Source organism: Pistacia vera, unplaced genomic scaffold, assembly GCF_008641045.1.
Source record: "Pistacia vera cultivar Batoury unplaced genomic scaffold, PisVer_v2 Contig1144, whole genome shotgun sequence".
Classification (NCBI taxonomy): Eukaryota; Viridiplantae; Streptophyta; class Magnoliopsida; order Sapindales; family Anacardiaceae; genus Pistacia; species Pistacia vera.
This window is the reverse complement of record NW_022195187.1, coordinates 556579-573814: the sequence shown is the minus strand read 5'-3', so window position 1 is coordinate 573814 and position 17236 is coordinate 556579. Positions and strand designations below refer to the sequence as shown.

The following is a 17236-nucleotide window of genomic DNA, read 5'->3' as shown; positions in this document are numbered from 1 at the left end:
AAATGTATTACAATATTACTTAAGAGGTTTTGAGTTCAAGCTTCTTCTCGATTGCTAATAGGGGTAGTCATTAGAGTTTTTATCCGGTTAATAGTTTTAGAGTCGTTCAAATAACTTTGGTCTTTAAAAAAAAAAAAAAAAATTTAACATAACTTGGTAAATGGTTTTATGAATAATGATATAAGTATAATAAATACAATGGCATTAAATGGTTTTTTGTAGTTGGTTTTATCCATTCCATGGTCTCCACCTATCTCACCTATTTTTTTAAAACCCATAATTTAAATTAAAGAAACTATTTGCACTTGTTATTACAATTCTATAAAAACAATAAATGGTTTAATTGAGCAACTGAATAAATATGCCAACCCAACCCAACCCAACCCATATAATTAAATTACCAAATTTATGTACCAATAATTTAGCAGTGATAATAGTGTCTGTCACCCTATCAATTTCAGATTGAATCTTCAATTATTATAAATAATGAAGCTTTTTAACTACTTGTTTGAGGATCACTATAAAATCTTCATTTTCTGACTCTCTCCGTCTCTTGCGTAAAACTCAAGGTACTCCATTAATATACGGATAAGGAAATTCGTCATATCTCTAACTCAACATACTCAATTCAAATTAATTAATCTTTTTATTTATAATTTATATAAATGTTTGAGATTTGATAATTAAGGGCAATTTAAAGGTTTATTTTATTTTACTTATGTGAGAAGAGTACCATAACTTATCTATTGTTATGCCTAATTATGTGATAGTCAGATTTGTGTCTTATATCCCTAAGATACATCAAAGCTCGAAGATTAGGATCGTCCCATGTGTCGTCCTGCTGCCCCTTGCCTTCCTTCATAAGGTGATTACTGTCATAAGTATAGGTTAAACTATCATTAGTATGGGTCGGTCTGACACAAACATGGGAATTATTGACTCATATACTAATTAAGGAGATTATGCGTGTAAGTAACCCTGTAACACCTACTCTCAACCATTGTCAGACTAGATGGGTATAAAATGAGTCTACAGCCTCTGTTTCAGAGGATTCTAGTATTAGTAAAGTTCAAAAGATAAACACATTGATCTTTTTAGAGAGAATAGGTCGCGAGAGCTAATTGCCTGCCTTTAATCTCAGGATTGTCCCTTTGTAATCTCATTAAACCTTGTAACATCTTGTAATATTAACATGATAGTGGATGTAGGTTTGGTTTCTATACCGCTGAACCATTATAATATCTCTTTTGTTCTTTACTTTATTACGTCATTTTAACGACCTCACCGATTACCAGTAACCACATGCACATCTTGCCCGATTCCCTTCGAGGCCGGCTGGGTACCTCTGGTTGATACTAATTATCGCATCAACATCTATTTTGTTCAAAAAGTATTAAAACACCCCTTATAATTATCAAAAACAAAAATTATGAAAAACCATGATAAAATAAAGTAGATGAATTAATACGAAACAAGGGGAAGATGAAATAATCCCGATCATTTAATTAGGGTAAATTTAAAGGGTCTAAAATACATATAACATTAGAAAATGGAATTTATGAAGAGTTATTGGGTGGAGGGAATTAGTTGATAATGTATATGATGTAAATAAAAATGTGGAAACATATAGAGGATGATGAATTTGAGCGTTGATCATGGCGAATCGAGGAAGGGGGGGCCCATGAAATTGGGAGAAGTAAAAGGTTAGGTATGTAAATATGTTAGACAAAGAATAGAGGGGGGCACATGCTGTGTGCACTAAACGCCATTATTTGTACGTCCCCACCCACTCCTCAATCCACGCATTATTACACTCCTCCTCCCCTTTTTCTTCCCATTCTTTTCAATTTCCTATTTTAACCTTATCCTCCAAGTTTTAACATTTTTTTATTTTTTATTATTCGATTAATTAATTACCTCGGGATTCTTTGCTACCTTTAATTAGATATTGTATGCTTAGAATGTACACAAAATGATGTCGTTTAGGTGGCGAATTACACATAAAGTGAACTGCAGCCCCAAAAAGATACTTCTTAAAAGACTCGATAATATGATGAGCAAAGAAACAAGAAGAAAGAGTTTCACTGTTTTTAACATATGGACCACAATCATTACCCGTTTCCAACTAATGAGTTGAAAATTCAGAGACAATAGGTAAATATATATTCTATATAAACATCCAGTCTCCATAGCTTTTCCCTCGCTACCATCAATCAACACATTCACTCACCCATGGTCATGGCTCTTAAGCTCTTCTCTTTCCTTTTGCTCTTAACACTCTCCATCTCTCTGCAGATTCATGCCAGAGAAAGCCAGTTCTTTAGCAAAGTCCCCAGCACTTCCAACAACAACAACAACAATGTTCAGGAGACCACACTCCCCAACACACAAGAACAGAACCTGAACAAACAGCAACAAGAGCCCAACTTTGTCCCGGAGACTAATCAAAAGACAACGCTCAACTATCAGGAACAACAACAGCACACTCTCGGTAAACAACAGCAAGAACCAACTTTTATCCCGGAGACTGAAAACGGCTACGGATTATACGGCCACGAAACCGGTCAGTTCCCTCCCACCACCTCCGCTTCACAAAAATATGAACCCTACAACACCCCCACCACCTCCGCTTCACAAAAATATGAACCCTACACCACCCCCACCACCTCCGCTTCACAAAAATATGAACCCTACACCACCCCCACCACCCACAGCGGCGGTACCTATGAGCCCTACACTACGCCCACTACCACCAGACCAAATAATGAACCCTACACCAGCTCATTTATACTTGGGATGTGATGAGGGTGGTGGTTGAGACCGTTGATGCTCGGTCTCTCCATACTCGGGATGTGATGAGGCTGGAGGTGGACTGGGAGTTATGAACCCTACACCACCCCCATCACCTCCGCCGCGGAAAATTATGTACCGTACACTACCCAATCTCAAACCCAAGGAAGCTACAACAACAACAACAACAACTACCGTGGACACAATAACGACAACAATTATTACTACAACAAGAATGCTTTTTGGACGAAGCCCGACAACATGGGCGGCTCGAAGTACCAGGAGAATGGCTACACCAGCTTGGCTAACCAGAACAAGAACAGCAATAACTACTACAATAATGGCGGCAACAATGGTGAGAAGCTAGGCATGAGTGACACGAGGTTTTTGGAGAATGGGAAGTATTATTACGACGTTCAGAATGAGAAGAATAATTATTATCCGAATCAGTATCAGAATTCAGGGAATCAGTACAACAGTCGGAGTTACAATAGCAACAACAATGAGAAGACTTACGAGTACAATAACTCCATGGAAAACAACCAGAACCAGTATGAGTTTGATGAGCTCCAAGATTGATCGGTCGATCGATGTTCGTGTAGTCTACACATAAAGTATCGCGCGTCAATTCCAGCAATGGTGTTTGATTAGCTTCTAAGTTAAGTTGTTTATCAGGATAATTAAAAGAGTTTAAAGAATTAAAGAATGATTTAATTATTGGGGTCTTGTGATCTTGTTTTCGGTTTTGCATAGTAGTTGTCATCATCATCATCATCATCATCGTCTTAAAAGCTAAGGTATGAGAACATGTATGTTTTGTTTGATTTCGTTCATGAATTTAATAATATGTATATTGTATACAAAGCTTTCACGTTCCTGCATTATTATAGCCCACCATATAAGATCTGAAAAATACAGAATTGCCGGCAATTTATATGCGATTTCATCTATGAATGTATGTATATATATAATTGTCGTCCATTAATAAAAGGGGCTAAAGTTAATATAGAATAAGATGATGATGATGATATTATTTTCGGAAACATTTAATGATTAAAGTAACAACATTTCATAATATGGAAGAAGGAGTATCGGGTACGTGAGTTGCTTTTGCGGTATATGGGTCCAATATTACTTTCAAATTCGGGACCAGATGAAACTCCTGGATAACTCAGAAGATATCATGCCGGCAATCCTACATTAATTTGATTTTACCTAACCAACTCCTGGGGGACATAGTGATTGGATAGGGACAGGTATATTATTTAAGAGGTCTTGAGTTCGAGTCTCTTCTCGGGTGTTAATAAAGATGGTCACTGAAACTCTTACTCGACTGATGGTTTCAAGGTCTTAAAAGATTAATTTAGGTGAGCCTCACTTCAGTCATTAAAAAAAATTAATTTGATTTTAACTACAAATTAAGCCCCAGCTATCTCCATCTTACGCATCAAAATCATGCGTTGCCCACTTGCAAACTGGACTTTCGTCTTTCTTCTTAGTGCTTTTTGTTGGGCACCGATTGATTGAACCTCCACTTGAAACTGTTTATTAAGATTGGATAGCTCTCGTTCAGCGAGGTGATGATCATATTTTTTTCATTAATTTCCACTGAACTCTCTTATAATGCATGTTGATCTACAGAGATTACAGATGATCAACATGCGTAGAAAATCTTGCTTAATTAATACTAAGAAATAAAAGACTTCAAAGCAAAGGGCAACCCCAATTAAAATGCTCCTCAAAAAGTCAATGCCCGAAATGTCAAGCTCCAAGACATGCTGCTTTGATTATGTGATAGAAGACACTTTATGTTTATCAAAATTCTCAGAACAGTTTGAAGATACTCCAAATGCGCGTTGCAACAGGCTGAGAATTTTATCACGATCACCAAACTGCGCTGGTGTAAAGGTTTAATATACATTTATTGTGACCACAGAATTGTACTGATATTGAGTATGTGTATTAAATTATACATCAAAATCTGAAAATAATTTTTAGTAGGCAGCTCAGTCCTACTAACTTTTTAACAACTACATAGACCTAGTTCACCTTCACCTAAACACCTCAACAAACCACAGCAGCATGAATCCCACGAGATTGATTTAGGAATCAAGCAGGTTTACCTGATTTATTTAAGTCTTTGAGTTCAAAATTTTAGAATCACCTACCACAATAATATCGTGATTTGCCTGATTTAACAGACTCTAAAAATTATGTTGAAGTGTTTACAAACTGGTCTGAACAGTTCAGTTACCAAAATTTAAACATGAGCCACATCCCACATGCCTAAATCTGAGCTACCATACACACAAACTCAATGGGATGGAGCCAGAATCATCCTTTTTGTTTATCGTCCCTTTTCCACATCACCAAAGTCAAATTCAGATCGAAGTCAATATCAATAATGTAGCTAGTTTTTTCTGAAGGTTGGACCATCAAGGGAAAGAGATTAATTAAAGAGTGAATTGGTTGGTCACTCACTGGCATCCACTGCCACGTTATCAAAACATAATAGAAGTAGGGTCACCCTCCAATTTCTTTTAATTTTCATATGAAGTATTAAAGGGGTTAAATTTCAAAAATAAATTGAAAGAAAAAAGAAGTTAAATTAATTGGAATGTCTCCCGACTCTCCGTGATTGACGGACTGACTTGCCCTTATTTTCAACTTTATTTATGCCTTCAATTACCTTTTATGGTCTTTCCTTTCGACTTTTGACAACTCCGCGGTCCAAACACTTCCTAAGCCAAATACAGATAGGGTGAATGACATTGTGGCCCCAATCTATTGTGAAAGAACCTGGCTCCGTTCGTTTCGGGATTTAGGCATTAAAATTTAACTGTGAAAAAGTAATCTTATCAATTCACTTTACATAAGCAAGGTTATAGAGAGAGGAAACATAATCTAACATTATGAATTGACAAGATTACTTTTTTACAGTTAAGTTTTAACATTTGAATTCGAAAAATAGGGGTAACATTGAGTGTTTCCAAAACCCAAGGGGAAAATTTGTTCTTTTGCAATAAATTGAGGTCAAAATGTAAGCAATACCTAAGATTAAGGAAGAGTACTGATTAGTTAAGAGGTTAATGACGATCAGGTGAAATTGAGAAATCAAAATCTTGCCTAATTTTATTGAAAATAATAGTTTATTATAATATATGCTAATGTTAAACATTGTCAAAGGTAGTTCTCAAGGTTAGGTTTCTACTTTCGGTTCCAGCTGACATAAATAAATAAATAAAAACTTTAATGGGCTCGAAAATGAAACTAAAATGGGACCTTATTTGATATTGATTGGCCTAGTAGTCACATGCAGTTTTTTTCCTCTTTTTTATCACTTGTTCAGGTTAATTTGCATGCATCTCAACTAATCTTCTAGAGCCTTAAAACTATCGGTCACGTAAGAGTCTTAGTGGTCACCTTTATTAGTGTCTACGCAGACTCGAACTTAAGAGCTCATGAAACCTCCTTTTGCTCTTTTACCTTCAAGTCACCCAATGGTGGTTATCACATGTAATGCTACACCCACAACTTTTTATCACAAACTTTCTCTCATAAATTCGACGTGACAACTTGCAATCAGTCAGTAGCAATTTATCAGATGAGACTTATTACGAGCTAACCAATTGCAAAATGTCACGTCAGGGTTGTGAGTGTAGCATTTTCGTAGGCCAATTCACCAAAACCAGAAATTGTTCCAGCAAATATAAACATATAATTGTAAAAGCATTGATGATGGCGTTGAATGTGGGCATTTGTTGTTTAAATAAGTTTATAGTAAATACACATGTAGAAATTAATAAAAAAGGTTGAGCTTTTGTCAATGAATTAACTGGATCGTGGGTGAATGAAATTAAATTACTACCTACTTAGAAGCCCATAATTCAAAATTGAACTGCTCTTGGATACCTATCTAAGAAGTAGGTGGCTTTCGGTTTGGTTTAAGTTGGAAATGATATTACATCATAAAATAAAAAGGAATGATTTAATTAGTTAGTTGAGTAACTAAAAGAAATTAATCATCTCATAAGTAATCTCTTTCTTGATCCAATTTCACCCGAGTTAATTATGATTATTTACCAAATAAGAAATTACATGTATGTAAGGTTGGTTTTACTAAAGCGGTTTGAAGTAATCATTTTGGACATTTATTTCTAACCTAATTTAAGTCTTAATAAAAACTAGTTACAAGTACCTAGTTGCTCTAACTTAACTAACAAAACCGAGACTTGGTTGATGTTTATAAGGCACATGCTAACACAAAAGTTTGGGACCCAACCCGATTTTTGGCTACCAATATATCACCTGCATTCATTCTCTTTTTGCACTGAAATTATTTTATTTTAACCACCAAACCAAGGGTATATTGGTGACCAGATACCGATTTCACATAACTATTATTGATCATTTCGAAAATCTCAAGTCAAAAGCTGTGTTGTGACGTGAAAATGCAACAACCAGAGATAGAGATACCCAATCGACCTTGGCAGGATTGGGTAGGATGTGTGCGTGGTTCTGAATAATCAATTAAGAACAAATTAGAAAATAGATAATGAAAGGGCAAAACCAATTTTTAAAGTGATTCGACGAGTTAGAATCAAGCATACGTCCACTGTTATGTTATTGTTTTGTATTTGTTTTACACTCAGACTAATTATAAATAAAACACGTAAAAACGATGATAAACTCTTTCTAAGTGGGTTTTTGTTCTTGTGTAAATGGTCGATCTCACAAAATGGAGGTGATTTCTCTTTTTTAGTTTTTATACACCATTTGACAGTGGTTGGGAGTGGTTATTACGGGGTGGATTACATGCATAATCTCCGTAATCTGGATTTAAGTCAGGCACGCTCATGCGTAAAACAGAACACCCATACTTAATACTGATAATTTTGCTGATGAAGTCATTTGCTGTAAGAGCAACACATGAAGTGAGCTTAATCGTCAGATCCTAGCATGGTGTAAGGAAAAGTGGCACAAATCTAGTTGTCGAAAAGTCCACTGCAAAACAAGTGATCATATTTTTTTAGGAAAATACTTGTATTTTATTTTATTGTCGGTCCAAGTTTCAACATATTGTGTAAGCAATTACTATTTACAAATGGCATAGCATTGTTAGGTTGAGCTTATTTGCTTTATTGAAATAATGAGATAAAGGAAGCAAATCTAAATGTCAAAAACTTTTCAATCTAGAGTTTGTGAAAGAGGGTCCAACAGTTGAGTAAGGCCCAATTGAGAAAATAGAAGTGGGATTTCAAATAGGCCCAAGATTCAAGCATGTATGGGCTTAAGATTAATTTTATGTCATCGTGTTAAATTTGTAAGAAATAACACTAAAACTAGCCCAAGTTATCTCCTCATAATATGATTTTGCTAAAATTAATCATTTGGCATACAATTGTTGTAAGTAAATCACATGATTTAACAATCAAATCCAACGGCCTCCATTTGACTACGTTCTTGAACTTTGCAACACTGGATTGTTACCATTATCGTGAAGAATACAATATATTTGTTGTGGAGTTGGAGTGCCGTATCGTTTGAAGTTTATGATTACGAAGGAGGCGAGTCGGCATCGTCCGGGAGTTGGCAAGCTAACCCATAACTATAATTTTTTTTGCGTTTTACGCTCCATTTATTACCTCCTGTCAAATTCAATACTTTTAACTCAATAAAATTCTTCTAAATTATAAAAATTAATATTCCATATCCACATTCTAAGTGATTTTACAATCATAATGCTAACTTTTTAGGTGAAATAATTCATTTCTCTAAAGAAAAACTGTATGATTATAACCAACCTCTGAGTAACCGAGTGGTTCGATAAGGACTTTTGAATGTATTATTCAAGAGGTTGTGAGTTCGAGTTCCTTTTTTATTGCTAATAAAAATGGTTATTAGAGCTTTTATCTAGCCGATAATTCTAAGATACTGAGAGATTAGTTGAAGTATGCATAACTAACTTAGACACTCTCAGTTATAAATTAAAAAAAAAAAAAAAAACTATGTGGTTATCAAGGTATACCAGCTAATTTCAAGTTACAACTGTCACCCCACTTCTATCTTCAAATTGAATGACATAAAGTCATCGAACAGGAAGGCTTTATTACCCAAGGGGTTGGTTTGACGGCCAAAGAGGTTTACTCTCTTTCTTGAGTTCTTTGATTCAAAACCTTGAGACCATCTACTATAGTAACATTGTGGTTTACATGGTCCTTTGGACTTGTAGAGTGTTTAATAGACTCTGAGGATTAGTTAAGGTGCGTGTAAGCTGACCCGGACTTGTTAAAAAAAAAACTCCTTATTGGCTAGTACATTTTCTTTATTTTCTTTTGTATTTTGCATTTGTTTTCAAAGAATGTCATAACCTTCACAGAATCTTCATCAGTTTTTCTTTTTTTTTCCAATAAACAACCAGAAAACCTCTAAATCATTGTCCTTAACATTACTATTCTCCTTGTCCTCTTGTTCTTTTTGGACCTATTATTGTTGCTTTTGTATGTAGACACAAGAATCACACTTTGATTTTCAGTTTGATGGAAGAGCGCTCTTACGTTCATTTCAGGGTCTTAATGATTCAACAACAAAGCTTTTATTGTTGCTAAATTACCCCCATGATATGACAAATCACCTCCTACTTTCATTTATGACACCAGTCAATTTACAAAATAATGTGCCCTGTGATTTATAAATATCAAGAACATGAAATTTTATTCATTTTTTATATATTTTTTCTTGGTTGGCTTAATTGGAGTTGAAAGGAGTTTTTGAAAATATATAATATGGCGGTAAATTAACGGTTAAAGTGTAGTTATTGTGTCTGAACACTTGTGGTTATCAGTTGTTAATAAAATAATCAAAGTACAAAAACTAGTTGTGATTTGTATAGGTGAACACCCGCATGGGACCCAGAAACATTAATGGTCTCATGTTTAAGGAAGAATTCCATAGTGATTACCCAAAAATGTGGTCTTCCTAAAAACTTAAATTTCTTCCTTATTATGTGGAATTTCTGTGATCACCTACACCACTTTCCATAATTTTGCTTCTTTGTGGAGGAGACTGTTTTGACAGACCATGGCCACTCAGGTATTAGTCATTTCCCTGTTCTTGTGTTGTTGTTTCTGTTCATCATGTGACTGCAAGTTATTGTGTTTATTTTGTTATTATTTGAGTGTAAAACCATGAAAAAATTAGTTTCTGGGGATGTTCAGTACCAAACACGTAATCTACTGTACTTTGTTTAAGAATATGAATTGATCTCTTCTCTCTTTGTGGCTGTGCTGACTACTGTCACTGTTTGATTATGTTCAAAATGCACGAGTTCACAGAGGAATGATTTCTAATTTGGGTAGTATCTAATGAATTATTATTTGGTCATTCATGGGTTCCATTGCTATTGTTGTTTTGTGATAATAATCTTCAGAGATACGCTTAAAATCTGTTGAGTATGGGACTGTGGAAAAGTTTTTGTTCTTCTCTAATGTTTGGTGATCCCAGATAGGCAAAGTTTGTCGGTTGTTTTCCAACTACCCGTATCTGAATAGTTTCCGAAGGATTTTGATCACGTTCAAGGCTGTAAACCAAATTTCATATGAAAATTTGGGAGGTAATAGATGAAGGTTAAACTGTGTGAATTCCGGCGCTTCATTAGGAGTTTTCTTGATTAATTAACTGTGAAATATCCTGATAGAAATCATTAATAACTGTAACATCAGATAACTCATCAGGGATTTAGAGTGAACATGCGAGACACAGAAACAATGCTCTTTACTCCCATCGGGAAGCTAAGTAACAGTTGGTATATTGCCAGATTGCCATCAACCCATATCTCAACTTGGGAAATGGTGAAATCATATATAATATTCTCAGAAATTTCAATGCAGATTGTTGTTTTCTGTGGCAATGGTGGAGTTTTCGTTATACAATATTATAATAGGAAAAACCCTTTTTATAATACTCTCAAATTTCAATAGATAGATTTGTGTTGACTTCATTATTCAGGCAGTCATACAAGGATTACCTAATCTTCATCCGAAAATTTCAGCCTTTTTTCTATCCAGTAGTTCACAACAACTGCCTAGTATAACCTCCAATAATTATGGTCGAAAATTTCCATTGAATGTAGTGTGAGATATTGCTTGAGCAAGTATTGCATATATCATAAAATTTGAGGCTTTATACAAGAGAATTGATGACAGTTAATTCCCAGGAGCATGAGATCTCGAAGGGATGGCCATTTGGGCTTGAGATTATGAACGCAAGACTTGAAGTGATGGAGAGCAGACAGCAGGCAGCTCCGGCAGCAGTAGATCAACCTTACTCCATTCAAATGCGATCAATCAGTTTCTCCTCAATATCATCCTCCAACCTTGACACTGAGGTAAGTTTTGTGTTGAAATGTTTTTTAGCTTGAAAAGACATAAATAATGCAGAACGCTGAAGAAAATGTGGTGTTGGCAATGGCAGTCCACAGCATCATTCTTCCAAGACCATAGTGTATCACTAGGCAAACTAATCGGATTAAAGGCAGGCGATAGAAGAAGAAGCTTGTACTTCCCAAATGCATTCCATTTTGAAGAGGGTAATCAGAAAATATCAGTAAGAGGTGGAACATGCTCCAATATCAATATCAATATGACTAAACCACATCAACATGGGGTTGATACATCAACTGGAATTTGCATTCCTTTTCTACTAAAGATGAGCCGAAGCCGGAGCAAACCAAGAAATTAATCATCATCACACCAAATAATCAATCTTCAGAATAAACATTCATGGCTTCAGCCATCTTCTGTTTTCAGAAATTAGTGATTCATTGTAACTCTCTAGTTTTTCTCTTTAATTGGCTGGTTCACACCATTTGGAATAACATTTTGTACTCGGGCTATATTGCTTTTGCTGTATTTCATAAAGAATGCCCTTATTAGCGTATTTCAATCAGGGAAAGTCTACACTTGCATATCCACTCCCCATCACAACTGATGCAGAGTGCGACGGGGTAGTCCTCAGCCTGATCACATCGCCCACAGCAGTCAAAATGGGGAATTGGTGTGCAGAATCGACAAGTATAGTCTTGCTTATCCCATTAAAACTTTTTCCGATTTGCAATTTAATTTAAAATGATCCATTTAATTGTATTTAAAAAAGAATAATACTACGTCAATTATATTTATGCACAAACTTTTTCAAATAACTTTGACGTAACAGTTCGTAATTAGTTAGTTCACAACGAATCCCATATGGATCTGCATGAGTTCTACTAATTAATTGCAAACTTTCACGTCAGAGTTTTAAGAGAAAGTTTGTGAAAAAAGGTTGTTGGTATTATACTATTACTTTTTAAAAAATAAATAAACAAGAAGGTGGCACGTGTCAAATCGAAAGAACCAGAAATAGTGGTGTTCCATAATCTTCGTACGAGTATATACACGCAAGTGGAAAAGCCCTCCTTAACAAACCTAAAACCCTCGAGAAAACAATCCAACTACTTAAAACCCTAAACACTGAAACAGCCATGTCTGTAGCCGCTGCCAGGTCCGCCCTGCGGTCCACCGCCGCCACCAGAGCCACCGTCTCCGCCAGAATAACGGCTGGGCTCAAACCCAATGCCAGACCCACTACCTCTCCCTTTCGGATCTCCAAACAGAAACCCCTTTCTCATCGCATTTTCAGGTAATAAATTTCAGAAACCAAACTTAAATAGACTGATGTTATGATTTTTTTTTTTGTTAAATTGAGGCTAAAGCTAATGAAACATGTTTAATCTGTGTTTAATAAAAGGTCCCCAGTGGAGATGAGCTGCTGCGTAGAAACGTTGCTGCCGTTTCACACTGCCACCGCCTCTGCATTGCTTACTTCAATGCTCTCCGTTTCTCGTCGAAGCTACGGTTGGACCCCTGAAGGTAATTTACTCTTCTTCTGCCCATTAGAATTTCATCTTCACTTGTGAGTTTGAGCTTGGTGATCTGGTTTGTTGGTTTTGTGTTAGTCGATAGCTTTTTTCATTTGGTAGTGAATTTTTACTATCCTTACTTTGTTTGTTTTTTTCATCTAGTTTAATTTCACTTGTGTGTAAACTGTGGTGAGCTGGATTTACTGTGCTACTGGTCACCGTGCTAGTGTGATGAGCTTATGTAATAGTTTGAGTTATGGGAGGGTGTCATTTGAAATTTTCTTTGTGTATTATTTATTCAAATTTAGCGCTGCATTATGTCTTGAGAGGCATTACTTAGTTTTGTTCCAGTGAAATTTGTGCTTGATTTAGGGAAGTCCATGCTTGGACTGAAAGGGCATATGTCCATTATTATTGGTTACCGGTAAAGAGTGTTCTCTTTAGTTACGTAGTAAATATCAAAGTTATATGAGGACTTGTTTGGCAATGGAGCTTGATCAGGATCTATAAATTGTAAACTAATCTGAAGCCAGATTTCCTCTTTGAGAATACTCGATTTGCATGTGTAGGTAATTAGGTTATATTGACATATCATGAAATTGGCCACTTTCAAGAGGAAAAATTGAATGTGGCCAATAAGGAAACATATCTTGGATTTACAACCAAAAAGGTGTAATTTAATCCATTGCAATCATTCTCCTCCCCAAGAATACTTGTTTAAAATTTTAGAAATTGTAAATTAAATGAAGCTAAGCTGATACTGGAAAAAGAAAATTTCCAGAAGAAGCATGAACTACTTAAGGTTAAAAGCCAAAAGATCTTACAATCTTCTTCCCTTTTATTGTATATGTATAAATATCTTTTCTTTTCCAAGATAAGTAATCCCATCACTCTATCTCTAGCATACAATGAAAGAATGCATATCCTTTCTCCTTTTGTAGGGCAAGACAAGACTAGATGAAGAGCAAGCAACAAAGGTGGAGTACCTCGATTAGGTTGAGTGAGAAGTTGTGTTCTATAAAAATGTGGAAAGACAAGAGTTTGAACACTATTTATTATAATTTCATGGAGTTGCAGGACCAATAAAAATCCTGTTGAACTTTTAATTTTATGTAGATCTCCTAATTCATCATTTCTTTTGCAATTATTTAAATTAAATCACCTAGCCTTGCTTTGTGTTTGTTAGTGTCTTAATCATCAAACTGGTTTTTGTCATAGGAATTTATTTGTGGATGGGAATGGCACTTGTTCTTGCAAAACAGCTTCTCTTATGCATGAAATTTGGCACTTCCTTTTCACTTTGTTATGGTGGTGTGTTTGTCTGTGACTTCTGGAATTTTTAATTATTGCAGATCGGTATTTTTTATATTTTGTGATTTTCTTCTTATTTAACCATAGAGATAATAAATGGCAATGAGATGCTGTATTTCAATTTTTTGGCAGAAGATGAACCAAGTCTTCCTTTCATTCATACTCTCACCAGTATAACTACATATGGACCATACTAATTTATTTTATTCACTCAGATTGCAATGATGATGTATGATGAATGTCAAAGAGTTCGGGAGAAGTTTTGTGCATGCGCTCTAAGACAAGGTGGCCAAATAAAGCTTTGTAGTAGGATTCTAGAGATTCTTGCCTGTTAGGAAGGTTTAACAAGGTGCTGAAAGAAAATTTTGTTATTCAAGAACTTGGAGAGCCAAGTTATAAATGGGTGCTTTTTAGTACTGTTGTGATTCAAATAAGCTGTGTATTAGAGTGGTGTTTATAATTATGATAATGGTATATTCTCATCACGTATCTTTGCTTTATATTTTGCATTTTTTTCTTGTTGGAAGTCGCAGTTGTTTATCCTTTAGCATTCTTCATTTCCGTGAAGAGAACATTGAGATGCTAAACGATTTCACTGCAAGTTGAATGAGAGTGTTTACTTGGATGCAGTTAGGGAGAGAATGAGGAAGACAATTATGGTCAGGCGCAATGAAACTGGGTAGTACATGGATACAGACAGATTGCATAAGATTGTGCTAGAGACTACACCCAATAATATACTTTTTACATTAACATAACCTAGCGTTCTTCTTCACCTCATCCTAAAATATCTCATATGATCGAGGTTGTCCTATTTGTTTGGTCTTTGATCAGCATTCGTTGGATGAATTCTTAGTGTCTTTCTCTGTTGCCTCTCATTCTTGTTTTTCTTTGCAGTCATGGATCTATTTAATGTCCTCCTATCAATTCACATTTCATTAATATTTTTTGTTAATTAGATGTTTGAATTCTTGGTTAAGTTGCACATTTCTTTTACCTGAGTGAGTAATTTTTATGCTTTCTGTATTGTAGATGGATGATTGTTGTTTCTTGGATGCCGTGCATTGATCGTAGTCTACATCGATAAGATCAGACTTTGTTATCACCTCTTTTAGCAATTGTTCTTCCTCAGATGTTTTCATTTGAGCATCTGGATGTAGGTACTAGGTACCATGAGGAAATAGACTATTTTATTTTTATGACTCATCTTTCCTGACAGAATTCTTTGATACAAGTTACGGATATAAGAACAAGAATTTAATTATCTTTTTCCCTGGATGTATTTCTCCAATATGATGTCGTTTGGATGAGTGTTGTCTAACCATATGCATTCGAAACTTACTAGATGAGCAAGAACCAAGCCTAAATCACAATGTTTTAATAACCAATCCGGGGTGAAATCCGACAAAGTGGTCAGGTCTTAGGTTGATCGATTGAATTGGTTTGACCAACAAAAATACTCTTGAAAATTACATGTAAGTCTTTATAAGTTTGAAATCTTGCAAAAACACTTTAAACATCATTACCCGCATTGACAACCCAAACCAAATAGAGCTTGTTTCCAGTGATGACAACACTCTTCATCATCACGAAAATACTTCCCTCAGCCTCCAGACCAAAACCTAACTCACTCCTCCCTTGTTCACTTTGCCAATGGTTGGCAACAAATTGTCATTTTGGTCGATTGATTTTGACCTTTTTCGGTTGATTTATTCGTTAGAAATTACTCCCTTCACCACCTTTGAACTCATTGACACTTTCTCTCTAAAAGTCTCAACATAATTACTATCATATGTCAATCGATTATCGTCTATAATTCTAAGGTTTATGGTAAATAGTTAAAAGTGATAATCCACTCGGCAAAGGTCTCGGTTCAATCAACCGGGCGAGGTTGGGTATCAAAATACTGCTAAATGAGAAATATAATTCCCCGAAATTCCAGCAAATTATTTGTGAATTCTCATTTGGCGCGAGGGCATACGCAGTTGCGAATTTGATTTGAGGATAATAATCCTACTGACATGCAAGATGTGAAACTCTGTGCATCACATCAATCTAATCAATGATAATGATGATTCCATAAAATTCATCTTCACATCATATTAAAGTCTTCCAGCGTCTCCCAGATTTACGAAATTGATAATATGATCCAAAGGTTTGAGATATTACACAATTAACTTATTTACAGTTAATTTTTATAAGTTGTGGGCAATGGCTTAAAAGATTTTCAAATTTCCAAGTCCATTTTTATTGTAACAAATAGCAATGGGAGCAAGCCCTCTTCCTACTGAGTTTACCCAATTTAAGCACATTCCTTTCCTTGGTTGGCCCAGCCTCTTTAAAACCCTGCTCCTACAACAACTAGCACATGCTATTCAAATTAAATGAGTTACTGTACTTGTTTATCACAAACAGTTGATGATACTCAACAAGGGACTAATGGTTATTAGAAAAAAATAAAAAAAAGGTTTTATTTTCTAAAATTTGACAATAGGAAAACATTTGCCAAGCATAATATAACAATGAAAAAACTCCTTTCTGAACAAGATGGCGGCCATGAAACAAAATTTTCAACAGAAATATCCCATGGAGTGGAATACGGAGCTTAAACAAATCATCATGTGTGTTGAGTTATCAAAATGCTGATTTCCAATCATTCTTCAACAACTTTCACCAATTCATACTCAACACGTGACAGATTGTTATCTTCTTTAACTACATAATTGGCAGGTTCAGTGATAGCCCCATTTGTCAACCGCTAGCCTCATCGACCCCTTAAACATGTCAATCTTCTCATTCCGGAGAATTACTGTGGTTTCTGTTTTCATCAACTTAACTGCACCCAATATATACACCCACCATTGTCATATAATCACACATCAAATCAGTAAACTATGGCAAAATTTGGACCTTGCTCATTACGAGCGGTGAAGAGGATGGTGGCAGTGTCATCACCAACAAGGCATTCAGCGATCCGAGTTTGGCACAACGGTTTCAGATTTCAACACTTGTACGATGACATTGTGACCTTTGGTTCCCGGTTTCAGTTGATCAACTTTTACAAACACTGGCTTTCTCTTCTCTTCAACCTTTGTGTTTCCTTGCTGCCGTTGTTGTTGTGTTGGCGGTTTTTTCTGGCCTTTCGTTGTCGTGTCCATTAGCATTCATTCAAACCTAATACAGCTTCTGTTGGATTGTTTTGGCTCCTGTACCGTTGTGGACGAAGATTAAGAAAAA

General features: G+C 35.5%; 3 protein-coding genes and 1 pseudogene across 8 annotated transcripts; 3 read left to right on the top strand and 1 right to left on the bottom strand.

Moving 5' to 3' along the window:
* The first annotated feature begins 2184 nt into the window (after window positions 1-2184).
* Window positions 2185-3671, top strand: LOC116145409 (protein E6-like). Its single transcript, XM_031430874.1, has 2 exons — window positions 2185-2798; window positions 2868-3671. Exons 1-2 carry the CDS (start codon window positions 2233-2235, stop codon window positions 3367-3369), a joined length of 1068 nt encoding a protein of 355 aa, XP_031286734.1. The 5' UTR covers window positions 2185-2232; the 3' UTR covers window positions 3370-3671.
* Window positions 3672-9770: 6099 nt separating this feature from the next.
* On the top strand, window positions 9771-11722 carry LOC116144904. The gene is made up of 3 exons (XM_031430330.1): window positions 9771-9882; window positions 11006-11176; window positions 11263-11722. The coding sequence occupies exons 1-3, from the start codon at window positions 9871-9873 to the stop codon at window positions 11527-11529; spliced, it is 450 nt and encodes a 149-aa protein (XP_031286190.1). The 5' UTR covers window positions 9771-9870; the 3' UTR covers window positions 11530-11722.
* A 537-nt stretch (window positions 11723-12259) lies between these two features.
* Window positions 12260-15277, top strand: LOC116145201 (protein NUCLEAR FUSION DEFECTIVE 6, chloroplastic/mitochondrial-like). Of its 6 annotated transcripts, none has more exons than XR_004130368.1 (4): window positions 12260-12468; window positions 12577-12698; window positions 14215-14284; window positions 15032-15277. XR_004130368.1 is itself a non-coding variant. In XM_031430650.1 (4 exons), exons 1-3 carry the CDS (start codon window positions 12311-12313, stop codon window positions 13647-13649), a joined length of 300 nt encoding a protein of 99 aa, XP_031286510.1. In that variant the 5' UTR covers window positions 12260-12310; the 3' UTR covers window positions 13650-13665; window positions 15032-15277. The 6 variants fall into 6 exon arrangements, 4 of the variants coding, with proteins under 4 accessions (XP_031286510.1, XP_031286502.1, XP_031286517.1 ...); XR_004130367.1 differs by having other exon boundaries at window positions 14215-14470; XM_031430650.1 differs by lacking the exon at window positions 14215-14284 and adding an exon at window positions 13630-13665.
* Window positions 15278-16652: 1375 nt separating this feature from the next.
* LOC116145060 lies at window positions 16653-17219 on the bottom strand (annotated as a pseudogene).
* Between the last annotated feature and the right edge of the window lie 17 nt (window positions 17220-17236).